We start from the raw sequence: 27922 nt of genomic DNA on the forward strand, positions 1-27922 counted from the left end.
TCACGAATGGTTTATACTTACGAGACAGATCGGCTGGGAGGGACATTACAAGACCACCCACTGACCTTTTATGGGTCACTATCTGACCACATGGTACCCAGCTGATGGTACATATGGGGTATATGTCACGTGTATCATTTTTGACCAGGGACAGCAGGCTGGAAGGAGGAAGCAAGAAGCTCCAAGAGGGGATTCCTGGTTAGATCTCCCTTCTACACAACAGCACAAAAGCTGCATTCAAAAAGTTATTACCTGCTGGCAGGGCGCTGCAGGAGCTTTAGAAGGTTTTAAGTCCAGATCCCAAAGTTAATAGCATTGAAGACTGTAAAAGAGAAGTGATCGGTGTGAAGGGGACAGAGAGAAGATGACTACCATAGATCAACATATGCAGTATGCCAACTCATACACTATGTCAGAAGAAGTGTACATGGCACAGGAAGAAGACTGGGATAGAGACCTTCTTCTAGACCCTGCATGGGAGAAGCAGCAGAGGAAGGTAAAGTAGCAGGGTCAGAGTGATTATTTAATTTCTAAATGTGTACTGTGTGATGATTGAATGATTAAAATAATAATACAGATATACTGGATTCAGGATAAAACGCAGAGTATCAAAGTTTCTGTGATATTAAAGGACAGATTGTTTTAATCACGTTTACCATCATCTCAGAAACACAAAGACTAACTGTTACGAGTTTACAAGTTTGTCCCCACTCAAGACACAAGAATGTGGCAGTGGGACAACCCAGTGTATACTTAAAAAGCCACATCAGCTGGCAAGTGAACAGGTGGCTCCAACAACGCCCAGAAGCCTCAAGCTCTCCCTTCCCTGTCCTCATCCTGGTTTAAGACTGCTTTTTTTGGAAGGAGTGAGTTCAGGAAGATTGACAGATTGTTTTTTTTTCATACATAGAGCACCCTCTATTTCTTGTCTGGGAAGGCTGCAAGGTGATCCTCACAAGGGAGGGCAAGAGGGGGCTGGAGAGAGAAGGTTCTACATCTGTGGTTTTGGGAGCAGCTGGTCCCTAGTAATAACTCGGGGAGAGATGATTCCTTATAGGATCGTGACATTTTAGGCAGGAGGTGTCATCATTAGGTGGAATGTATGAGGAGAGGGATCAGGTGGCATAGCTGAGATGGAGACTTTATGATTGCCTATGACTTCAACATACATATATAGAGGCAAAGATAGTTACCAGATATTTAGTGACATCAAATAAGTTACTCTATCCTCCTGTGTCAGAATGTTTGGAATAGGCTGAACACTGTAGGGTTCAAAGCAAATGTAGAATGACCTTCTGCATTTTCCATAGATACATTTTATATTAGGATAGTGAGATTGTGCATAGGCTGCCTTAAAGCTAAATTCTAAGAGCAACTCCAGATGATGCATGAACGGCCTCCATGGGAATTCTCTTGTGTTTGAACCAAAATGTGAATGTGGTAAATTTTAAAGTGCAGATTTAAGTGCCAGGCCCATACTAAGTTGGGTGGGTCACAAATTCATTTTTCTACCCGTTTGGTAATTCTGTAACGAAAGTTTCTTCAATTCCCAATACATTTGTCTGTTACATTGAAATGGAATATAACAATATTTAGCATAGTCATATTTACAATGATTATTTTCTGTCGTGCTCATATTAAAAAAAGTTGTAGAAAATACGTATGTACCTTCCTGCACTAACCTTCGGCTTGTAGTCAAAAGACAATTGATAGGAAAGCTACTTTTAACACACAAGATTAGCTCATCCAAGTAACCCTGACATAATGGACACTTTGTGACTATTACAACACACTTAATGCACACAGTTCAGTTGTTTCCAACACATGCTAACCAAATTGGATTTTAAAGAAAGCTGCAGAGGGGCAGACAATGTAGCTTAACAGTATTAGTTAATGAAACACTTCTGTTTTTAATATAACTGGATATCTATATTTTCTATAAAAAAAGACAAAATGACTGAAATCATACAAAAGTCAGAGGATGAAGGTATATGAAAACCAAAATGTATGTGACAAAACAGTGAAAACCTTATTGATGCAATGCAGATAGGAAGAGCTGGGGCACATTTCTAAATCTGGAGTAGTGCGGATCGATCAATGGAATATTCCTGCTCATTGTCCTACATTAAGCCCATTGTTATGACGAGTTATCACTCTGAAATGGAATGGTTCTCCTGTAGTCATTAGGCACAGGGACAGCGGAGACATAAGCACTGCATTAATTTCATTAATCTTGACTTTGATGTCTGTAGCCACCCATGTTCCACTTTAACTATGGTGCTTGGTTTCTGGCTACTCGTTAGTCTGACTAAATATACTAATAGACATTATCAATAGATAACAGTTTTCCATTTAGAATTTGTTATTTTCCAGACTGAATTCCATATAATGCAAAGTGATCTGTCGACTACCAACTGTTACTAACTCACAGGATTGTCTTCTGATTGCTTGGCCCCTGGGCAGCTGCCGCTTTGCACTGCCGTAAAAATAACCATGGTGGAGCGGTGAAACAGAAACACATACTTGATATCTAGATCATGCATACTCATTTTATGTGGTCCTGAGCTAGCAGAAAAACGTACATGATATTATAAAGCCGGCAAGCTCTAGGTCAGCTAGGGTGGGCAGTATCCGTCCCATTTAGCTTGTGCAGTATCTGTCCCATTTAGCCTGATAACCATACATCGCCAGGTACTTCTTAGATCACATAATGCTTTTTTGTGTAAAGATACCATCTGCAGGGTGTTTCCTTTGACGAAAAGGTCTTGTTTTTGTTTGATGTGACATATGAAGTGATCTGCATGCAAAGTTAGAACTGGTACGGGATTTATGTAATGCTGGTGTTATCTCTACTGCGGAATAATTACATATTCAGGTAGTGAATGAAATGACAAAACTAGAATTGACAAACTAATACACACTGATACAATGCTTTTATATACCCGAGAACTTCCCAGGGCATGCTACCCGGAGCTGTCCATCTTCTGAGGGACTGGCTTCAAGAGGGGTGGGGCTAGTCACAAGTGGGGTGTGGTTAGATGTGTGGTAGGCAGGGCTAGCCCTAGACAACATTAAAAGGATTAGGAGGGGTTATGGGGGGATAGTATGTTTAATACTGTGGTGTAACAATCCTTCTCACTGATTGGCTGCTTGAAATTTAAAGGGACCACACAACTGTCATAAACATTAAAGTGCGTATGAAGGCTGGACTTACCCCCAGCTACCCCCTCCACATCTTCCCTACGCGGTGTGCAGTGCCTTTTAATGCAATCTATGGAGGCTGTATTGAGCTGATCAGAGATCTCCATTGTAACTGGCCCATTGAGGAGCACACCAGAGGACCTGATCCACCAAGAGTACTCCAGCCCATAGAACCTAGGCCCAGGATACATCACTGGCCGGGTGTTAGTTACATATTAGAACTTACGAGTTTATGTGTAGGAAAACCCACTAGAGGCAAAAATTCTGGTAGCATTGTTCCACTACTCCTGGTATGTTTCTCTTTTGTTGGCCTGTTGATTAGCCACTGGAGGGGCTATTGATGACTAGTCACTAGTCAGGTTTGTGGTGGTGTACTAGTGGCTGTTTTCACAAACCAGCATTGCCATCACTCATTCTCTTTGCTTTTCCCTGTTCTGTCTTTAAAACCTGGCCCTCCTGCTGTTTCATCTTTTTTTTTTGTAGCATCAGTCACCTGTCATGTCCTTTGATACATATATTGGGTCTATAGCAGTCTACCACCTATACAACTAATACAACTAATGATACAAAGCCAAGGACTCACCCCCTGGGAAGGATGCTTAGGGTGCGCCAGGTCCACGGTCTTCTGTAGCAGGGCTCCTCTGGGAACCCTAAAAATAATGCATCCATCCACCTTTGCTTCATGTTACCTTTGTTTATATTACTTGCAAGGTTTTAAATGTATTTGCCCTGTGAAGTGTAGCATTTTAATTTCTTGTGAGTGTCTGCTAGGACAATGTTACTTATACACCTAAAGCAGATTTCACTTCTACTTCTGAGATATATAATTTTCACCATTCTATATTTATATATATTAAGATTTATTGTTTTTTTCCAAAGGAAAGGAAGGGATGGGATGGGAAACAGAAAAGAAAACAAAGGGGCAGAGAGGGGGTATACAGCATATGTCCGATGCAGTGGACTCATCCAAGCTGTCATGGGTACATGCAGTCCCATCTCTAGAAGCACAACCTTCAGGCAAAACATTCACAATATTACCACGATAATTATCTGCTATTTAAAGCACTTCTGTCCCTTTTTCTCAAATTCTAAATTGTACATCTTTAAATGCTAAAAACATCAATTACATGGTGTTGCAGTTAAGCACATACAGGATTGGAAACCCATGATCCCAGTCCTTTTTTCCCTAGTAGGTGGGTTCATTATCCAGCGTCCATCTGGCTAGGGTTGTCATATCAGTCATATAGTGATGCCCTGCTGTACGTTGGATGTATAAGATCATATCAAGTTTATATATCCCCTAATAGACCCCTGCAGCCAGCATATGCAAGCCTCTTGAACAAGATGGTGTACCCTTGAGCCAAAAAGGGCATAAATAAAGTATATTAACATTAACCTTAACATTAATAACAGTTACACTGAAATTCTTATATTAAACATATGTTAATATTATGCAAAATAAATAACCCCCCTTCCTGTCCTGACCTAACAGACCCTATATAATGCAGAGTTTAACCGCTAAGTTTTTGCCTCATCTCCTTATCGACTGAATAATGCGTTTTGCAGGGCCAGCGCAGACCTTCTTGCTGGAGAAACATGCTATTTGAGTTTCCAACTCAGAACATCTAAACAGTCAGCAACATTTTAAACCATAAAAGTTCATGTCATTGCATAGTAAAATGTCTTTGTTAGTCATTAATTATGGTTCTAGTAGGTACTGCCCACTGTTGCTAGCACATTTTACTCCAACGGGGCATTGACCCTTTGTACATGCATATCTGACAGAATTGCTGATCCTATGCTGTTAGGTTTATTGGATGAGGTGCAAATGGAAATACAGCTCACTTGTGAAGACTTCTGACAGATGTAGTAATGACACAGAATCTGTATCCCAACTATGTTCCCTTATCTATATATAACCTCCTCTCAGACGCTGCATACATTTCAACTGGCACATTTGCTTTCTTCATGTGAATTCACGTCTATGTATTTCACTGTACTACACACCCTTCAGGGCCTAACCTATATAGGTACACTGAATTTATATAGGAAGATGAGTGGTATTCTTCAAGAGGTTTAATAAAAAAATACAATATTTTTTAATAAAATAGATGCCATAGACTTATGAAAGTCTCTTCTTTTTTTCTTTAAGGTCTTTTAATTGATTAGTTAGTTTTTACTAGGTGTTTTATCAGTTTTTTGTGTGTTAATAACCCTTTAAGCTATATTGTATGTGCTACTGCTACCTAGTAGATATTGTCAGTCTGCCACTGTTATATATATGCCATTTATAGTAAAGTAATTATTTTTGTAGATAAAATGTAAGTTTATAACTTTGGCTCATGAGGTTTGTTTCAGAATAGCTTTGGTAAATAGGAAGAGGTTGAAGGCAGAATGCTCAGAGAAGTACTAAATGAGATTTAATATTGATAAAAGTAAATTAATGCATTTGGGTACTAAAACATACGTACTAATTCCAAGCATCCGTGTTATTGGTACACAAATTCATCACTTTTGAAAGACATGGACAATATTAGTCGCCTCTAAGCTCCAATGCCACTCCAAATGCCACAGTAGAGGTTGTTATCAATAGTTACTAATCTTCTATATAAACAATTAATTAGGCCTCATTTAGCCACCCATTGGGCACCTCTTAAGTTTAGATACATGTTCTGTATAAGCAGTCCTCCATTATATTTATTAATTTGGTATCTTATTGTACTTCTTCATATTCAGTAAAATCTGTTTTAGGAACAGGTGGTCAAAGGGCTTAATTACGGCTATCTTCATTATATAAAAGCTTATGCGTTGATTATTTTCAACAAAAAAAGAGCAGGGGTTTTTGTTCTGTAGTCTACGTCTTATACAGCATATATATTTATCCACAAAAGCAGCAAATAATGGGAAAACGTATTTTCCCTTAAACTGAATCATCAAGGATGCTGACTTAAGGTCATCCTGAAATGTCCATTGTCCAGACTCCACACCTAGCTGAGAAATGTGTGTGAGTGTTGGGTGGTAGGGTCAGTCCTGGACTGGCCATCTAGCACATCAGGCAAATGCCAGGTCAGACCATGGCCGATAAGACCAAATGTAGCTTCACTGGCAGATAAGTTCCTATACTGTTGCTATGGTAACAACCTATCAGTGTCACTTTTGTGTCATATGATGATTACATCTTCCCAACAAAAATATTAATGAGGCAAGGAAGAAACCGGTAATGACAGACCAGTATAACCAAAGTAAGATATATAAACTTATATACAACTTATATAGATTGACACAGTGCATACAGCATTCAGTTCACTTCCTTATTTAAAATTAATATATTCATTTGAATCTCTGATTCCAGAAAAAGGATAAAATGTGCTTGGGGTTATTATCGCAAACAACTTATAAAATATATTATTTATTACTATTATTATCTTTTATTTATATAGCGCCAACAATTTACATAGCGCTTCTTACAATACATATATTCATGGGGTATGACAAAACTAGAATTGACACAACAGAAGCATCAACAGAGTGTTTCAGGAGCACCCAGGAAGTCTACGTCAGCAATTTAAATGTAAAAAAAGATATAGCATATGTGTGTACAAGCGGCACAGGTATATTATGTGGGGAGCTATTTTGTCAAAGACCAGTCTCGTTAAAGTATGTAAAAAGAGCAGGAAGTCGTGGACAGGCACTTGTGGGCATAGGGGATCAATATTATTATTATCTTTTATTTATATAGCACCAACAATTTGCGCAGTGCTTAAAGCGATCATTAAGCAGTATCAACACAAAAGATTTTTTAGACAAAGAATTGGGATGCATGGAATATCCATGATAGCTGGGCCTAAAAAATGAGAGTCCAAGTACTGATGAAGTCGATACACTACTGTCTTAGGTGATAAGCAAACATTTGTAGCAACTACATATGTTTCTAAATACATATGTCCCAAAAGTTTACTTTCAAGTTTGTATACATTCGTATGGTGTAGATTCTTAATTGAAGGCCATTTTTACATCAGAGATACATTGCTTTTGAAATGATGAGTCTACTGCCGCTATGACAGAGGCGTATCTACTGAAAATAGCGCCTATGGCAAGCACTGAAATTGCACCCCTGTCCAAATATCTAAAACGCATTTATTATATATAAATATTAGTCCCTGCTGCCGATATATATATATATATATAAATAAATATTAGACCCTGCTGCCGATAGCAGGTATAGATCAACATACAAACCCAGATCAATTGAAATTCACTTGTGATCTCAGCACTGAAGGTATATATCAAATAAACAGAATCAGACATACAAATCCTGTATTTGCAGGTACACAATAAAAATATATGAAACGTAGCATCGCAGGTATAGATCAAATAAATACATGGAAACCGCATTTGAAGGTATTAATCAACTGAATAAGACATTTTAACCCTGTATTTGCAGGTATACATAAATAATGTATGGAAACATAGCATAGCAGATATGGATCTACAGAATAACACAAAAACCTAGCTTTGCAAGTACAGATCAATTGGAATTCACATAAAAACACTGCATTAAAAGGTATATTTAAAACCCCCTAAATAACAGGCATAGATCACAGGTTGCACACCCCAATGCCAGCCCTGGCGTCCACACTGCCCACATAGAACCTGACCAGCACCCAGATAACCCACATAAGATTTGCCATCTTTGTCCCCAAATAGCCCAGCACAAGTCAACTGTGTCCCCAAACAGCCTGGCCTGTGCCATCTTTGTCCCATATACACCCTGTATGTGCCATCTTGGTCCCCAAGGCTCAAACCTCTTGCTGGTGCCATCTTTGCCCTTCCACAATTATACATCTATGATACACAAACACTTTTACAGTTACTCACTAATTCACACTTTAATTCAGACAACTCCACATCCGCATTAACTCATGCTCTCTCTCATTCAGACAACTCATCCACACATTAACTCATGCTCTCCCTCATTCAGACAATTCATCCACACATTAACTCATGCTCTCCCTCATTCAGACAACTCATGCCCTCCCTCATTCAGAGCACTCATCCACATATTAACTCATGCTCACCCTCATTCAGACAACTCATGCTCCCCCTCATTCAGAACACTCATCCACATATTAACTCATGCTCTCCCTCATACAGACAACTCATGCTCTCCCTCATACAGACAATACATTCACATATTAACTCATCCTGTCCCTCATTCACTCAATGCATCCACACATTAATTCACACTCTTTACTTATATCTAGCCCTCTCCTTCCCTTATAACTTTCTAACCCCTCTCCTTCCCTTATCACTTTTTAAGCCCTCTCCCTCGCTTATCACTTTCTAACCGCTCTCCTTCCCTTATCACTTTCTAACCCCTCTCCTTCCCTTATCACTTTCTAACCCCTCTCCCCCTTTGTAGTTCTCTTACCTTGAGGTCCAGCGACGGGAGCACGGGGCTCCTGTCTTTCTGCACTGCTGCGGTGCCCGCTGCTTCACTGCTGAGCGCTGAGATATGACGTCATATTTCGGCACTCAGCAGTGAAGCAGCGCGCACCAACGAGCGGCTTTTAAACGCTGACTTTTTTTTTTTTATGCGGGGGAGAACGAGGGGCGCCAAGCGGTTGCTAGGCGCCCCTCTCCTCCGCATCAAAAAAAAAAAGACAGCGTTTAAAAGCTGCTCGCTGGTGCCGCTGCTTCACTACTGAGTGCCGAAATATGACGTCATATTACGGCACTCAGCATGAAATGCGGGCACCGGGATGGAGGTAGAGGCCTCGTGGAGGAGAATGAGGGGCGCCGAGCGGTTGCTAGGCAACCCTCTCTCTCCTCCGCATCAAAAAAAAAATTAAAAAAAAGACGGCGCTCACTGGCGCCCCCTTTCAAATGGCGCCTATGGCACTAGCCATAGGTGCTATACCCTAGATACTCCTCTGCACTATGAAATTATGTATAGAACACTAAAATGGTAATTTCTAGAACTATTACAAAAAGAACAAGATATAGAGTCATTTAAAATGCTAATTGTCAAAAGCAGCTAATTCTTTGTAAATGTTCCAGCAAGCGGCGTCAAATTTAGTGGGACATTTGGTGTATTTCATGCATAGTTCACATAATGCCATTGCCCACAAATGTGGGAATTTAAGTTGTTTGTGAATAAGAAAAGGTTGTGTCATAATGGAAGTAGGAGGGATTTATTCTCTAAACTACATGTTTAATGTACCAATACACTCTTTAACATGTAAGAAGAGCTGATTAGACCCCGCATAATGCATATAATAAACCAATATGAACAGTTGGCTGCTAAATTGAATGCTCGTGAGCCTCTATAGTAATAGAGATTGTTGAAATCATAAAAAGACTGTAAGAAACACCTAATTTTAATAAAGGTGTTGGTCATTTACTGTAAATCCCACATAAGTCACTGAAAGGCAGAACCATCTTTTGGGGAAAGATGTAAGTGATTTTGTTCACCTATGAGATGGTAATTTATTTTTGTTTTAATATAAAAATTGCTCATTTTGTAAAGATCAAACTTTCTGTTGCACAATAAACATTATTTCCTGCCATACAGTGTCATACTTGTCAAGTAGGATGGAGAGGAGAAGTGCACAGCCCCTTTGAAGGCTTTTGGTGAGCAGAAATAATACTATTGCCTGTAGTGCTGCACACAAATCATGTTATGTGTTATGGACTTAGCTCCACTCATCCTTGGATGTAGCAGGAACTGCTGAATCAGTAGTTGTGAACCAAGCACTCATCTCACACAAACAGTAGAGCACTGAGGGACAAAACTTGAGGCCCCCCAGGGATGTGCCTTTGTCACTGAGCTGAAAGAAACCTCAGGATCCGACAAGGCTAATTCACGAAGATCTATTAATCACACCACAAGTGGGAAAAGTTGCAGAAACTACTTCTCGTATTTTGCACATAAAGCTTACAATTAAGCACTTTACTGCTAGGAACATATAAACTTTAAGTAACATAGCAATACATTGGTAAAGCAGAAGTAAGGTTTTTCAATTATATGTAAAAGTGTTCAAAATAGATTTTTCACATACAAAAAGTCGGTAATGTTACTTAACAGAAACGTAGTAAATTATAACTGCAAAATTGCAAAATTTTAATACATCTCCAATTATTTAAAGAAAATGAAAAAAGGGAAATTTCAGCAGGAACTTTAAAACAAATTGCAGGTTCCCTGTTTCAACTCTTTGTGGGGAAGTGCATTATTGGCAATGAGAAGCAAATACAAATGTAATTTAATAAAATATTTTCCTTATAAGGAATTTGCCCATTCAACATATTAATTACATTACATGAATGCCACTGTTGTGATCGGATTTTTATGTTCTGCTCTCCCAGGGAAAGAAAATCTCATTAAAGATTAATGATTTCATTATATTTCCAATCTAAAAATCAAAACTATAGAACAATATTGTCCCTTTTGTAAAAAATACACATTTAATTAAGAAAATGTAGCAATAATGCTTAATATAATCTTGAATTCTGCATTGTATATCCCAGAGTAGGGTAGTGTCATAATAATAATAATAAAAATCACATTGTATGTTTTTCAATCACTAAAAATCACATAAGATATATTACTACTTAAGATTACTTTTAAAAGGTAGGTCGTCCAAAAGGTACAGTTATTGGGAATTTGTCATGTAAAGATGCTGCGCTGAGCTATAATGGTTTGCATGTGTAAGGCGAGTAGGACAAGGAATCCAGCATCATATAACAGATGCTATTCCGGACTGCGGATCCTTTAAAGGCAATGTCTAAATTAGATCAAGATTCCTTCTCTATAGGAGGGGTGGATATTGGGGGAAGTCAGAGGGGGTGTGAGGTCACTAGGATATTTGTAAAGATGGACCAGGCTTAATTAGGAAAAATGCATTATATGGTGGGTGGGCAAAGAGAGGCGAGGTGAATTTGTGCCCATTTGTAAAGATTTAGCTCAGGAACCATTTGTAGTATTAATGAGCTTAATATAATAAGAAATCATTACAGTACTATACTTTTATTTGTTTTTAATTAGTTGTAGTGGTGGTTTTAGATAATGGGTCTACCTTTTTTAAAGGTCCTTTTGTATGAGTATAGAAAAATACATAGGGAAATGTGGGGTCCACTACAGTCATCAGAAGAATCTAGAGTTAGTCTAGTAATTGAATGCAAACAATCAGAACACAGTATGTGTATTGCTTTCTCCATCAATACCAAATGCTAAATAAAGGGATGCCTCCCGAAGGTCAGTGTTTAATAATATATATATATTTGTCTTCTAAATAGCTTTTGCAGTTTCATAAACATTGTTCAGTAGGTCACAAAGTCCCCAAAAAAGTATTGCCTTTAACAAAATATTTACCACAAGGCCTGCTGTTGTTAAAATTTACTTGGGTCATCTGCTCTATTTTTTGTGTGAGTGATGTGCATAATCAGATGAAATCCCTGGGCTAACCTATTCAATGTCTCATAACCTTTGAGTGAAAGAAGAGAAGAGGAAGATAGTACACAACCTTGAAATTAAGATTGTGTTAGAAAATGAGAAGAAAAAGAAAAAAGCCCACAACCCCAAAACCCACCGCCAGCAGCAAAGACAATGCAGACAGGGGCCCACATTAACCCTGGAGCACCAGAGGCCCCATACAAAAATGTCCTCACTTCACTATTCTTTTACATTCCTCAGACCCCATGAAATGTATCCACCCAAGCCAGGTGGGGTATACGAGGGCATTTGACCAGAGGCAGACTTAATAAGCTCTTCCATCACCCTGATCGCTTCAACTTTTTTAACCATGATGAAGGAGCAATGCACCTGGGGAAACAATATGGGACAGTCCTACAGCTTCTTGATAGTCAAATTAACCTTCTCCAAAAAGGGACGAATTACGCAACCCACCACACAAGTATGAACCAACTCGATCCCCATATCCACAACACCCTGGGTCGGAAGTCAGAAAAATTTCTTTTCATCAATGTGGGCAAAAGTCAAAATGCATTTTCCTGAAATCTGGTAGTTAGTTAATACTTCTGGATAAGGGTGATCACCTTTTCCCACTGCTGTTCAGTCAGTATCAGTCCCAAAACATCTTCCCACTTCCCGGAAAGCATAATACTCGGCCAGCAACAATTAGTACATAAGCGATAAACATCTGGCCCGTGGGCAGCTGATCATCTGCTCTATTTTATACCATAAACCCATACATGTTTAATTTCAGTTTCCAGTGTGTTCCATTGAGTACTGCCTATATTAAAGCTGATAATATTCTTTATGTTTTAATACATCTCTAATGATATTTATAGAAATTCACCCTATTTAGAATTATTGGTACTTCTACATGAGTAAAATGAAATATGAGTAATATGAGGAAATACTTAACAAAACAAATATTGCCTCATAGGAAACAAAGGTGTAAATCTGTCACAGATCTTCAGGTCTACTGAAATAAACAGTCTAGTAGTGTTAATGGAACCCAAGTATGGTTACCTCCAACAGTGGGTTATATATGTAAAAAATTTGCAGAATTGCTCCTCAAACAAGTTGGTGGTGCTAAAGTGCTACTGGCCCCTAGAGTTAGAGGGTATGAGGTCAAACTGCATGTGCATCCAATAGCCATCCTAAGAATAGGCATGTGTATAATATGTATGGAACAACAATGTTTTTTAGCTCTATAATCACACAGCACAGCAATACATTTCCTATTGCAGGATTGCTATAGCATATTTGCCACCTATAATCAATGATATGTAGTGGCTACTTGTGGGTCCAGGGCACATGGTGCCCTCTACCTTCTGTGATGTGGGCAAAATATTGATTGCACCCAAGACCCCGATCTAGCTTGTTTAGCTCTAGACCTCAAGGGGCAAGGATCCAGGCACCATGGAACAGCCAAAATTAAAAGCGCCTATAACCAACAATACGACCAAAAAATCTATCTGCTCTATCCCTGTGTTATGTGTATTGGTTTACTCCAAAGAGCCAATTTATATTATTTACGTTTAAGGTGACATATTAAAGTGAAATATTGGGATAGTGATCACCTAACAACTGAATTGCTCAAACACAAAGCTTGTTACATTTGCTTAAGTAGAGCTTTCCTTTTGGGTCTAGTGTCATAATTAGAACGTCACTGTCATAAAACCCTCAGGAAGATGTTACACGCACATTTCAGGCAGTAATAGTATCTGCCACCTGTCTTTTCATTTGGTATGGGCTAACCAAGCTCCCACATTCCAAGATGATGCGTTGCATGTATCCTATAAACCTGGCTTTGGGACTCTCCAGGATACCATTACTCTATAAATAGATTTCTAGGAAGCTGACAGATTTGCGTGGTTAGCCAGACACTACAGAAAAAAGTGGATATCTTTAAAGAAACAACATTGTTAAGTGTAATGTTCTTAAGATAGGGACACAGCTGATCCAAGGATGGAAATACCTCTCACCCTTAACAAATGTCGGGTAACAGTTCAACCTAGCAGGAAAATGAGCTCCTGCCATAATCAATGGCAAAAAATAAAATAAAAATGTTCAGGAATTCTGTGTATTCTTGCCTAAAATCAAAGATTGTTATTAAGATGCCTGTGCTCAAATTGGGAAAACCGTAGCCCATTTGTAGGCCTCAAGGACAGAAATAATATCCTTATATACATTTAATTAGGTCATACTAACAACTCAAGTGTAGAAATACAAATATGTTCATGAAACAGAGACAAATATTTAACACCATAGGTACATCTTTTTTCATAAAAAGTCTAATATATATATGCAAGAACACACCAATGTGTTACACATAATATTTTGTCCATATACAGCCAATATTGTTGTATGGCTATCGACAAAATAACAATCGTTTGCACAGAGAACTATGTTCTGTACAAATTATTCAAGAAGAAAGTTGTGGATGTAGTTGAATAGCATACCTAATGTGGGTGCTCCAGAGTGTACCCATCAGAAGCTGATCAGAAGGTGCTGTAGTGTATTTTGTTATCATCTTTCACTCTAAATTATTTTCTTCATCCCTTTTTCCTTTTGCAGACCTTCACAGCCTGGTGTAATTCGCACCTGAGAAAAGCTGGTACGCAGATTGAAAATATAGAGGAAGACTTCCGAAATGGACTTAAATTGATGCTTCTGCTTGAGGTGATTTCTGGTAAGTAATATCCTTTAAAACGGAGAACATAACAGAAGGAAGATGCAAACGAGCACCGAGAGAAAGGAGATTTAACTTCTAAATTTAAATCATTGTCACGATCTTTTAGGTAAAAAATCATATGATACACTATGGCGCAAAACCTTGTTTCAGAAGAGGTGCGTCTTACAAACAGGGGCAAAGGCAGCATTATCTGTTTTCTTTCCTGACCATCTCTGCCTTCTCCTAGCCTGCTCTTAGAAAGACCAATCCACAACAACCTAACAATATGGGAGAAATAATTTAATTATATATTGCTTATTTTAATCTGAAAATACCTAATCTGTTTAGGTTTATTTAGCGTATAAAGATATAAAAGGTAGGTTGAAAAGTGACAGGTCATGTAAAATAAAAAAACATCCGTTCCATGAACGCTGAATGCGCCTTAATATTGTAATTGGTTGTGTTCCTAAAATGCATGCATTGGATTTTTCCAGGGGAGAGACTACCTAAACCTGACAAGGGAAAGATGCGTTTTCATAAGATTGCAAATGTGAACAAGGCTTTGGATTTTATTTCCAGCAAAGGAGTGAAACTTGTATCTATCGGTGCAGAAGGTAAGTAAATTTGGAGGCATAAATATGTAAGTTGGCAGCCACAAGCCTTCTTTTCCCACTACAGCATGGCATATTCAAGCAAACATTATGTGACCTTGCCACTGCTTGCTGAACAATGGAGTTCTGAGTCTATCATTGCCAAGAACAAAGGAATTTCTTTACACGTTAATTGGTGATACCGACAGAAGGGTATTATGAAATTCCTTTCCCATTTACAAGGTGATACAATGACAGATATGGAGTGGAAACATGAACACGTCTCACAAAGAGCATGGTAACTCAGTGACACCGAAAGCCTGTTCTCTGACAGTATGACCGCTGGTGCGTCACTGTAACACAGACTTGGAGACTTTTGAGATCTGTAGTTACTGTATAAATATACATAATGTGTGGAAGAATACAGACAAAAGTGAATATTGGGAAAAACATTGTGGAATGTCAGTGCTGTGCATGTTGGCAGCAATATGTCCATACTGCCCAATTGTTTTATTGTCATGGTTTTCATGTATGGTTGGGGAGATCATCTGATATCCCTTGAGTGGCCCACAATGCTGTGAAATTGATAGAGGTCCGTGTTGCTACCTGTGTTGGTTGGACAGGTAAGGTAGGAGAATAGTCCTGCCACTGCTCCACTAAATTATATTGGGCTACCACTGCCCTTGCATTTTATATTCCGAGTGTTCTCTGTGTATTACTTTGTTACATTAAAGGATGTGTAAATGTGATCTTCTTTAGGGTGTGGGGAGACACATACAAATTGGAGTTATACATGGCACTGTAAGAGAATCCAGATAAAGCTGGAGTTTTGTGTTAAAAGCATATTTTTTATCTTTCTCTTTCTACAGAAATTGTTGATGGCAACTTGAAGATGACTCTGGGTATGATCTGGACTATCATTCTGCGTTTTGCTATCCAGGACATTTCTGTCGAAGGTCAGTATGGGGTTAGAGAGCTACCATGTCACACAAACAAAATGTAATCATTGGTTTGCTACACTTGGTTCTGGGATTTTCTTCAAGGCCCCTCCTTACCCTGATAGCACAGGGGAACATCCTCTCCCCACAACAGTCTCTCTGATTGTCAGGCTCCAGGGGGTTTTAATGCCCTGCTCCTGAGCCTGATGTAGGCTTCATTAAAGTCATGGACCAGATCCTTCAAACCCAGCTTGGGCATCCAGACTGCACCATACTGGAGTTGGAGCATTGGCCCACCCTGCTTGCCAAAAGCACAAGATCTGTGCATACAAACACAACGGACATCATTGATCCCTGAAAATACATATCAGCATACCTGGGAACTTTCTAAATGAGCTGACCCTGAAACTCTTGAAATATTAACCCTTTAATAGCCCATTGTGAAGATTCTGTGTAGCAACTTGCCAAATGTGTTAACTAAATGGCTCTGATACCGATCCTCAGTTTTGACTTGTCATTATTTGAATATGCACTTAATTCCCCACAGGTTCCCCATGTTCAACTGCTAGTCTGTGCCTTCTTTACCCCTTGCTACCCCTCCTTCCAACATCCATGCTCACGCACAATTACACATCCATGCTCACACACACACACACACAATTACTCATCCATGCTCACACATACACACAATTACACATCCATGCTCACACACTAACATAATTACAAATGCATGCTTACACACACAGTAACACAATTACACATCAGTGCTCACACATAAGTACACATCCATGACCACACACACATACATCATTACACATCAATGCTCACACACACACAAGTACACATCCATGCTCACACACACACACACACACAAGTACACATCCATGCTCTCATACACACAAGTACATATCTATGCTCACACACACACATCCATACTAACACACATATCCATACTCACACACAAGTACACATCCATGCTTACATACATATATATATATATATATATATACATACATACACACACACACACAAACACATATGCATATATCCAACCTCCCACCGCCCCTTACCTCTCACCGCTCCTGCAGCTGTCTCTCTGCGGGGGTCACATGATGTCACATGACTGTGATACGTTCCTGTCTCCCTGTGCCGGTTCAAAATAGTTAAGGAAATGCCATTCCGACCTGGATAAATTTTGAACCGGTATGAGGTCACACCGAGCCCCCTTGAGGCACGGACCTCTATAGTTACACTAGTGCTTAATTGAGTCACCTATATTCAAGCAGAGATATTAACTATAACATACTGGTAGCAAAACCACCATTTTGGAGTCTTATATATGATCACAGTAGTATAAAATAGGAAGGAGGCAGTTCCAGACAGTGTGACCCTGGGAATCACACGAGAACCTGATAGGGGCAAAAGCCCTGAGAGTTCCCAGGTATGCATATCAGTAAATTTTTTTGCTGCTTCCAAATATCAGTTTGTTTCACAGTCATTCCCCAAAGAATCTGTATATGTGCTTGGGATAGGTTGTTTTAACTAAAGTCCTAAGTGAGAGCGAATGTAGTTTGGGCACATTTATCTTTTTCATGAGAATTCAGAGCTATGGCGTATTTTAAATGCAAGGCTTTTTCATTGCTTATAAAAAATATTTTATATGTTTTAGAAACATCTGCAAAGGAAGGTTTGCTGCTTTGGTGTCAAAGGAAAACAGCACCCTACAGAAATGTCAATGTGCAGAATTTCCACATCAGGTAATATTTGTGTAAAAATGATGCATATTGCAGTTATGTACATACAGTTAATTAAAGTTTTCAGATAATATATTTAATGGGTTGAAAGCCTGGTTCAATAGTGTTTCCCTATGTCAGTAAAACACGGCCTATAGTATTAGTGGTTTACTCACTTGTAAGTGCAAAGTGACCATGTGCCATAAGATCGACTATTTAATGTATGGATGCAGATTTCACTGAGTCTAGGGCAACTGTGTCACATTCAAGGCAGTCTGTTTATGAGGAACTCAGAATTTAGGGATGTTTACTCGATCTGGGCAACTTGTGGAAGCCATCAGAATACAGAATATTTTCCCTGGTTTGGGCTAAATTTGAGTTAGTTTATTAGAAAATATCCAGAGATCATCATTCCTAGAATTGATCATCTATGGACCAATCTCACAAAGAGGAGTCCTGGTTTGGTACACTATAATATCTCAATGCATTATAAACTAAATATTACCATACCTGGAAACTCTTCAAGCTATGCTCCACTTCTCCGGGTTACTTTGGTGAAACACTAGGTCGCTATTTCTCCCCTTTGCAAATGTACTGAGGGATTTGTGAGAATCCCCTTTGCATTTCCCAGCCACACACGAGTGGCATACTTACAACCAGCTCCACTGCTGTCTCTAAAGAGACCCCCCACATACATTGTACAAAGTGTTCCTATTGATTTCAATGTGAGCACTTGGCTGCTCCAAAAACTGGACATTTAAGGGGATAGTGGGCTGCTGCTATGGACCTTCAGCTACTCCTAAAGGCAAGTAATTTTGTATTTTTACCCTATAGGTAATGAATGCATATTATGGTACTTACAAATATAGGGTCTTCATTGCTATGGCTGTATGGGCAGAATGTTGTTGGTCAATAGGAATCATAACATAGCAAGCAATAAACCCCATTCCATACAGGGGCTTAGAAAATTATTTTCCCAATGTCCAATTATTATCGAGAAGCAATGATCTGTACATATTTTAGTGTTATTAGAGATTTAAGAAAAATAGCTATACAAACTTTGAAATGCAGCCTTTTCTTTTATTCAGTACTGCAGGAAACTTCTCTGTCCTAGCGTACATCCTTGTCTAGCATGTATACCATTACGTGTGACACATGTACAAATCACTCGCTATTTTCAAACACAAACGTATGTCTGCTTTAGGGAATGGTCATGTTTACCCATAGTATGTTACCTTTAAATATGCATGTGATCAAGTTACAGCTGCATTTGTACTCAGTCCAGCTATCAGTGGGTATTTTTGCTGACTGTGTATCTCCATATACAGTGCTGTAAAAAGTATTTGCCCCCTTCCCAGTTTCAGATTGTTAAACTCATTTTTATATTAGACAAAGATAACTTTAGATAAAGACTAACTGCACCCCTATTTACGAAATAAAGCATTTGACCAAATTTAATTGACAATTGGGTTCAATTTCAGTGCACACACCCAGGCATGCTTTCTGCCAGCCCTGTTGAATATGAACATCAATTAAATAGAACCTGTCTTGCAAAAGCATTGTAGGCTAAAAGGTATCAAAAGAAGCACAAGATGCCGCAATCTAAAGAAATTCAAAAACAGATGAGAAACAAAGTCATTGACATCTATCAGTCTGGCTCTGGGAAAGTGAACTACAGTGAGAGCCATGATCTATTAATGGAGAAAACTTGGAACAGTGGTGACGCTCCCCAAGAATGGCCAGCCTACCAAAATTCCTCCAAGAGCACATTGCCAATCCCAGAATTCCACAATAAGAAAGAGACTGTGCAAAAATGGCATCCATGCCATGCAACACTGCTGACCAAAAAGAATACAAAGGCTTGTGTCACATTTGCCAAAAGAAAACTTGATGACCCACATAACTTTTCTGTGGACTGCGACAAAAGTGAAACTTTGTGGAAGATATGGGTCGCATATGGCGAAAGGCTGACACAGCTTTCCACAATAAGAGCATCATACCGAGAGTCAAACACAGTGGTGGTAGTGGGATGTTCTGAGGCTGCTTTGCTGCTTCAGGACCTGGCCAACTTGCTATAATTCATGGAACCATTAATTTTGCTCTCCACCAGAAAATCCTGAAGGAGAATGTCCGGCCATCAGTTTGTGACCTAAAGTTCAAGCGTGTTTGGGTTACGTAGCAGGACATTGATCCGAAGTACACAAGAAAGTCCACCTGTGAAGGTTTTGGAGTTGCCTAGTCGAAGTCCTGACTGAATCCGATTGGGATGCTGCGGCATGATCTTAAAAAGACAGTTCAAAAACATTCTAAGGTGGCTGAATTAAAACAATTCTGCTAAGAAGAGTGGGCAAAAACTCCTCCAGAGCCATGGAAAAGACTCATTGCCAGTTATTGCAAACATTTGATTGCAGTTATTTGTTTTGGTTTATTTTTCACATGGTGATATGGGTTTTGATTACCTCTAACTTCAATAACTAAAAAGAACATTTAAAAGTTAAAATTACATTTAAAATTAGTTGGATGAGCTGAAAGATTTAAATGTGACAAGTAAGCAAAAATAGAAGAAATCTAGGCAAGTGGCAAATACTTTTTCACAGCACTGCATTGCATTGATGGTGGGATAAAAAGTATATTTTCTTTTATATTTTTTTAAAGTAGGTGCATATTTCATTGGTGTTACTCATTAATCTTTCTTTTCTTGTTTCTCTTTTCAATTTTCTCCTGATGACTGAAGCTGGAAGGATGGCCTTGCTCTGTGTGCTCTCATTCACAGACATAGACCTGACCTTATTGATTATTCCAAGCTCAGAAAGGTACCAGTTGTCTATTAAGTTATTTTACTTAATACACATATCTGTACAAACATTGTTTACGTATCACCATATAAGTATGTGTATATATATATATATAGTATATACCATATATAGTGGCAAGAAAGAAAGAGGACCATTTCTAGCATACTAAATTTGTCCTGAATATTATATGATCTTCATCATAAGTTACAATTCAAGTTACAATAACGAACAAACACAGTTTATTTTAACTAATTGCACACATTATTATATTGTTCTTGTCCATATTGAATACATCATTCAAACATTCACAGTGTGGGTTGGAAGAAGTATGTGAACCTCTAGGCTAATCACTTCAGCAAAAGTTAATTGGAGTCAGGAGTTAGCAACAAAACTAGATTGTTTTGTGTTTAGAGCTACTTTGACATAAAAAAAACATTCAAAAATTTTGAGTTTGCTTTTGTCAAGATGCATCTGCTGATTTTAACCATGTCTCACAAATAAGACAATTGTTGATTTGCCTAAAGCTGGAAAGGGTTACAAAGGGTTACAAAGAGCTTACATATTAATCAGTTCACAGTTAAAATGGAGATGGTTTAGTACTGTGGCTACTTTCCTAGAGGTGGGCGCCCAGCCAAGATAACTCCAAGGTACAATGCAGCATACTCGATGAGGTAAAAAAGAACCCTAGAGTAGCCACTAAAAGCTTGAAGAAATTATTGGAACTGGTTAAACAGGCATGAAGTCCATGGCAGGACACCGCGGAGAAAGCTGCTATTCTCCAAGTTAACATAATTGTTCATCTAAAGTTTGCCAAAGAGCACCCTGACTCTTCACAACGCTACTGGGAAAATGTTTTGTGGACTGATGAAACTAAGGTTGAATTGTTCAGGAAGAACACGCAGCACTACGTATGATGTAAAAAGGGCCCCACATGAAAACATCATCACTGCGAAGTTAATGCAAGCATGTGAACTGCAGTATAACCCACTTGTTGGACTTATATGGAAACATTGCTAGTAGATATTATCAAAACAGAGCACAGAAAAGCTCCACATCAGTGAAAATAATGATTAGAATTACACATTAGAGTATCAAATGCAACTGATAAAAGATAGAATTTCAGGTCTTATCAACCACGTAAATGATGTTCCGCAACCTCATGGTAACACAGGGTAATCTGTGGCAAATGGATATAACACGAACACCTACAACTAAAAGGCATTACCCCTATGTGTTTTTAGCAAATATACAGGTGAACTTAAGCATCAAATACATAGATATTTTTAACTGCTAATTGCATTTTCTTAGCATGTAAATTATATTTTACGGCAAATATCAACATATGTTTCACAGTGCAACTAACAATATCTATTTTGTTTAAGGATGACCCCATTGGAAACCTCAACACTGCCTTTGATGTTGCAGAGAAATACTTGGATATCCCCAAAATGTTGGATGCAGAAGGTAACATAAGCATGGGATAATGAGATAATAAGCATTTGAGATTGAAGAAGGTGACATCAGTGACATCAAACGCTTGCTGACAGCCTGGATGGGGGTGATGTTGCACTTACAACTTTGTATGAGAATGTAAAGCAGTCTGAACAGTTGGTACAGCTTCAAAACACACCAATATGTGTGATAAGTGTATTTACCAGTATAAAGAGGAAAATCACTAAGATCTACTTGAAAAAAGCATCTGTGCAGCAACATGAATTGGATAATGTGTTTACCAAAATGATTATCCAGTTCAAATAATGTAACTGACAATTGTTCTTCTCTTCAGACATTGTGAATACCCCCAAACCAGATGAGAAGGCAATTATGACCTACGTGTCCTGCTTTTACCATGCATTTGCTGGAGCCGAGCAGGTAAATAATTTGGTTCTATCTGATTATATTAAATTTCAATTGTAGTGAACACCTGATGAGATGCTTTGTTGGAAGATTAAATTAACCGGAAAAAATTAGGAGGGTTTCTCCTGCTTTAATATCAACTCATTAGATTCCTTTTATTCATTCAAGTTACTTCAGGTCACATTCTCAGGAAAGCAATGAGATCCAAACTTTTAGTAGTTATACAATTATTAGTGATAATAACAGCAATTGCTAGTACCAGGCATGACAATGGTACTAATAATTTGATACCAGGATTCCATTAAATACAAAGAGATAGAACGTCCATGCAGGCCCGGAGTCTGCTAACACAACACACACAGTGGTATATATATATTTCTGGTTTTGTTTGTATTTATAAGAGACAAACGGGGGAACTTAATTTGTGTATTTTTACACAGGCTGAGACTGCAGCAAACAGGATCTGTAAGGTTCTTGCTGTTAACCAGGAAAACGAGAAGCTGATGGAAGAATATGAGAAGCTAGCAAGCGAGGTTAGTATGCCAACTCTTTTGTATCTTCAGATACACATCACTCTAACAACTTTAACACCTGAAATGCTTGTTAATAATTGTTTGGATTACATCACCCATATACACATCCTGTTCAACAAAACTAGTTCGTAAGTTATCTTCTTATCCGTCAGGTATCCCTTCATTTCATGGTCTGAAAGTAACAGACTGTTGTCTTTTTCAGCTGCTGGAATGGATCCGACGCACCATACCCTGGCTGGAGAACAGAACTCCAGAGAGATCCATGAGTGCAATGCAAAAGAAACTAGAAGACTTCAGGGACTATAGAAGAGTTCACAAACCACCACGTGTGCAAGAAAAATGTCAACTGGAAATCAATTTTAACACTCTGCAGACCAAGCTCAGACTCAGCAACCGCCCTGCTTTCATGCCCTCTGAGGGCAAGATGGTGTCTGTGAGTATTCATGCAAAGTTCAGCGTTATATAAATGTAAGAAACATTTTGGCACACTCCAGGCTTGGTATTACATTCCTCTGTTTTCACAGGACATTGCTAATGCTTGGAAAGGCTTGGAGCAGGTAGAAAAGGGTTATGAGGAGTGGCTACTGTTGGAAATCAGGAGACTAGAAAGATTGGAGCATCTGGCAGAGAAGTTTAAGCAGAAGGCATCTCTGCATGAGTCTTGGACCAGAGGTAGGTAGGGTCAGATGAAGTGGACATCACTCAAGAAAAATCCTAGGATACGCCACTTGAGGCCCAGTTATCTATGTATCTATGATACATACATACAAATAGATACAAAAAGCATGATCTTTATTACACCGAAAACAATGTTAACTAAGATAAGGTTTTTCTTTCTACAGGAAAGGAAGAACTGCTGTCCCAGAGAGACTATGAATCAGCCTCTCTTATGGAGATCCGTGCCTTGGTGCGTAAGCATGAGGCCTTTGAGAGTGATCTGGCTGCTCATCAGGATCGTGTGGAGCAAATTGCTGCTATTGCTCAGGAGCTAAAGTGAGTTGAATTTGTCTTAGTCTGAGATTAAAAGAAGCTCATGCTTAAAGCAAAGACTATTCAGGAGACTTTCTGCATTCCAATGTATAGGAGTCATCTAAAATTAGCTGATGGACAGAAACTATTCCTAAAGACATAATGGTTTTCTTAATTATAAACATAGCTATATTAATGTCCACTTAACTATCTTTCTACAGTGAGCTAGACTACCACGATGCTGCTTCTGTGAACAGCCGGTGCCAGGCAATCTGTGACCAGTGGGACACTCTGGGCACCCTCACACAGAAGAGGAGGGATGCTCTGGAGGTAACTAAGCTTATAGATAATGGACACAAAGGAATGGTGCTTAAAAGAGGCTTTCAGTTACTAGTAAAGGCAATGAGTAACATCTATAGCAGTCTTAACCATATGATAGTGTGAAATCCAATACAATATAAGAAGCTGTTATTCTATGTGCTCCCAGCGTGTAGAGAAGCTCCTGGAGACCATTGATCAGCTCTACCTTGAGTTTGCAAAGAGAGCAGCCCCCTTCAACAACTGGATGGATGGAGCTACAGAGGATCTGCAGGACATGTTCATTGTACATAGCATTGAGGAGATCCAGGTAAACAGACACATGTGGAGAAGGGTAGAAGGGTAAAGGGATGAGAATAAAGGTCTGCCATATGTACTGTATGGACAGTGCTTGCGGATTACTTGTTTGTGACTGCATATGCTAACCCATTATATATATTTCATTTTGTGTCTGCTTACTATTTTCCCAACACTAATTTTACACTTCACTTACAGAGTCTTATTACAGCCCATGAGCAGTTTAAAGCCACTCTTCCAGAAGCTGACAAGGAGAAAATGTCAATTTTGGGAATTCAGGCTGAGATCCAGAAAATTGCCCAGACGTATGGTATTAAGTTGTCTGGCATCAACCCATACACCAATCTCACCCACCTCGATATTGCCAATAAGTGGGAGACGGTGAGTATCTACCACAGTGTTTTTCATAAGAAATTTTGTAGACATCACAAAATTAAATCTGAGATCTCAGAAATGACTACACAGCACCTCATATGATTGTCCTACAACCGTTGTTTTGCTGGCTTGAAAAAACTAAAGCATGGTGCCCAACCCATATTAGTTTGCCACAACGACACCCAAACACACACACCAGGACAGGCTCTGCCACACCGATACCCAAGCACACACACACACCAGTACAGGTTTTGCCACATTGACACCCAAACACACACACACCAGGACAGGCTCTGCCACACCAACACACACAAAACAGGACAGGCTCACACGGGCCGCACCTCGAAGTCCGGCGGGCCGCACGTTGGACACTCCTGAACGAGAAAATAACTTGTCCCATTACATGCCTCCATTATCCTTTTAAGTTTTGAGTTTAGAAGAAAAGGTAAATTAATACAGTTAATACAGCTAACATTCTAGACTAATTCACATTGTGTTACATTTCTTGCATGTTCCGTTCTTCCAGGTCAAACAACTGGTTCCCCACAGAGACCAAACTTTGCAAGAGGAGCTTGCTCGTCAGCAGGCTAACGAGCGCCTGCGTCGCCAGTTTGCAGCACAAGCCAATGTCATTGGACCCTGGGTCCAGACCAAGATGGAGGTAAGTAACATCTAAAACATTTGAAGTAGTACTAGTGCATTATTTATAATAGTGTACCATCTGCATTAGAAGACAATGTGATTGTTATGGAGGGCCTGTGGACAGCATGAAAAAGGCATCCTTCTTTGTGACTCCACGGTCATCAAAAACAAGTATAGAAAATATATAAATATATCAAAGATATGTTTTAGAAAATATATAGACAATATATTGAAAACAATGTGACAATATGACTTAAATATTGGTTAGAAGCTGTGCAGGTTGGTGAGATGCATGGGATGGCATATGGCATGGCATCAGCAATTATATTTTATTGGCAAACAGTCCCATAAAATGTAGATATTTTCCCTGTGTTATTCTGTTGGGTTTGCCAATAAAGACAGGGTTTATTGCTCAGGAACATACATAATCTTTTTTTTCCTGCTTTGTAAAGCTACTTTGTTGTATCTATAATGCAAAGACATTTCTAGTGTTTACATTGGTCATCAACATATTTTTTCCCTGTTCAGGAAATTGGGCGTATATCTGTAGACATTAGCAGTTCTCTGGAAGATCAAATGAACCACCTCAAGCAGTATGAGCAGAACATTATCTCCTACAAGTCAAACATTGACAAACTTGAAGGAGACCACCAACTCATTCAGGAATCTTTAGTCTTTGACAACAAGCACACCAGCTATAGCATGGAGGTAAGTAACTGGTTAAATAATAAATTAACAAGCATTTTCTTTTTTGACCACATTAAAATAAATTAAGGTATTAGGTCTAGTATTATAATAATTTATTTTTTATATTTATAAACTCTTATGGTACTGATTCATTATTCATTTTTTACCATACTTCAGTGTTAAGTATAAAAGATGTCTTCATGTTTGCCTAAATCAGTTTTGCTTTTTAATTTGAGAAACTTTAGGCCTTTATTTATTTCATTGTTTGCATAATATTCACATTGTCAAAAAATTGTCTTGTATGATAGTTGTTGAAACTAAAGGAATAGCATGTAATTTCTCTAGTGACATTTTACAAAAAACAAAATACAAGAAAGGGAATATTTTGTAAATTATTCGTATGAACCATTATCCTATTTAAAACAACCATCCACCATCCAATCGACACATAATTTTTAAAAGAAAAAAGTGAATAAAGAGGGTTTTAAGGTAATATTTGTTTCCCTCTAAGCACATTCGTGTAGGATGGGAACAGCTTCTCACCACTATTGCTAGGACCATCAATGAAGTGGAGAACCAGATATTGACCCGTGACGCCAAGGGTATCAGCCAAGAGCAGATGAATGAATTCCGGGCATCATTCAACCACTTTGATCGGGTAAGAACTTTATTTTATGCTTCTAAGCTATGAAAACTGGACAGATGAAAGCAATGCTCTCCATCTACAGTAAATTCAAAATCCCACACAAAATCGCTATATTTCATCACTCATAAAATAAATATAAGCTGTTTTGGTTTACTATATTTAATCCACATCTTCATTTGTTACATACAGAAGAGGAATGGCAAGATGGATCCTGATGACTTCAGAGCTTGCCTTATCTCCATGGGATACGATCTGGTAAGACAGTGAACCTTTTTAAAAAATTAGGTAGAACTGGCATTACCCAATTATATCGATCACTTGCACAGGGAGAAAGGAGGAATATGGAGCAAGTTTAATAAAGTAGGGAAATTCAGGTGTTGGGTGAAAAAGGGCACAGAGTAATCTATTTGGGGACCATGCTATCCATGCTAAACAGATGCAGAATAACAAAAAAGAGCTAATACCTTATGGATCTGTAAGGAATCATAGTATAACTGACAACTGACTAAATAGTTAGCTAATTATAAAAAAAAGTCTCTCAATGTATATATTTATTTCTCTATTTCATCAAACTATTCCTGTTTCTTTAGGGTGAAGTGGAGTTTGCCAGAATTATGACTTTGGTTGATGCAAACAACACAGGAGTTGTCACTTTCCAGGCTTTCATTGACTTTATGACCCGGGAGACAGCAGAAACTGACACTGCTGAACAGGTCATGGCCTCATTCAAGATCCTGGCCTCAGACAAGGTCAGTGTAATATCACAGTCAATAACCTTGACAGCCAAGAGTATCCAGATCTTAAGTGACCAGTATATCCACTGTAATTTCTCCAATGACGAAGGATCTAGTCCAAATAGAAACGTCTCCAGCATTACATGTGAATGTGTATCTAAAACGTTGGTGGTTGTGCTATGTAAGGACTAGGGTAGCAGGAGTTTTTATTTAATATACCAACTTAAGTACCAATACCAAGTGTATGCAAGTGATAACAGAGGCATTTGCAAATCGATCAAAATCTGTTTTGTTTTTTTCCAGAGCTACATCACAGTCGATGAACTCCGTAGAGAACTGCCTCCAGAACAGGCCGAATATTGCATCAGTCGCATGACAAAATACATGGGTGGAGATGCTGTGTCTGGAGCCCTGGATTATATATCATTCTCCAGCGCACTCTATGGAGAGAGTGACCTGTAGAATG

At 38.7% G+C, this 27922-nt stretch overlaps 1 protein-coding gene across 2 annotated transcripts; it reads left to right on the forward strand.

Moving 5' to 3' along the window:
• The first annotated feature begins 364 nt into the window (after window positions 1-364).
• LOC149298566 (alpha-actinin-3-like) lies at window positions 365-27918 on the forward strand. 2 transcript variants are annotated; one of them, XM_089487391.1, is made up of 21 exons: window positions 365-496; window positions 14246-14360; window positions 14837-14956; window positions 15802-15888; window positions 17540-17627; window positions 20338-20416; window positions 21781-21862; window positions 22185-22270; window positions 22696-22788; window positions 22991-23221; window positions 23313-23460; window positions 23631-23781; window positions 23979-24087; window positions 24245-24385; window positions 24571-24753; window positions 25274-25408; window positions 25918-26097; window positions 26588-26734; window positions 26912-26977; window positions 27313-27471; window positions 27760-27918. In XM_089487391.1, the coding sequence occupies exons 1-21, from the start codon at window positions 365-367 to the stop codon at window positions 27916-27918; spliced, it is 2691 nt and encodes an 896-aa protein (XP_089343517.1). The 2 variants fall into 2 exon arrangements, with proteins under 2 accessions (XP_089343517.1, XP_089343518.1); XM_089487392.1 differs by having other exon boundaries at window positions 444-496; window positions 27313-27526; window positions 27698-27918.
• Window positions 27919-27922: the final 4 nt, after the last annotated feature.

The sequence above is a fragment of the Sceloporus occidentalis genome, unplaced genomic scaffold (genome assembly GCF_023333645.1).
Source record: "Sceloporus occidentalis isolate IW3139 unplaced genomic scaffold, rSceOcc1.0.p SCAF_32, whole genome shotgun sequence".
Lineage (NCBI taxonomy): Eukaryota > Metazoa > Chordata > Lepidosauria > Squamata > Phrynosomatidae > Sceloporus > Sceloporus occidentalis.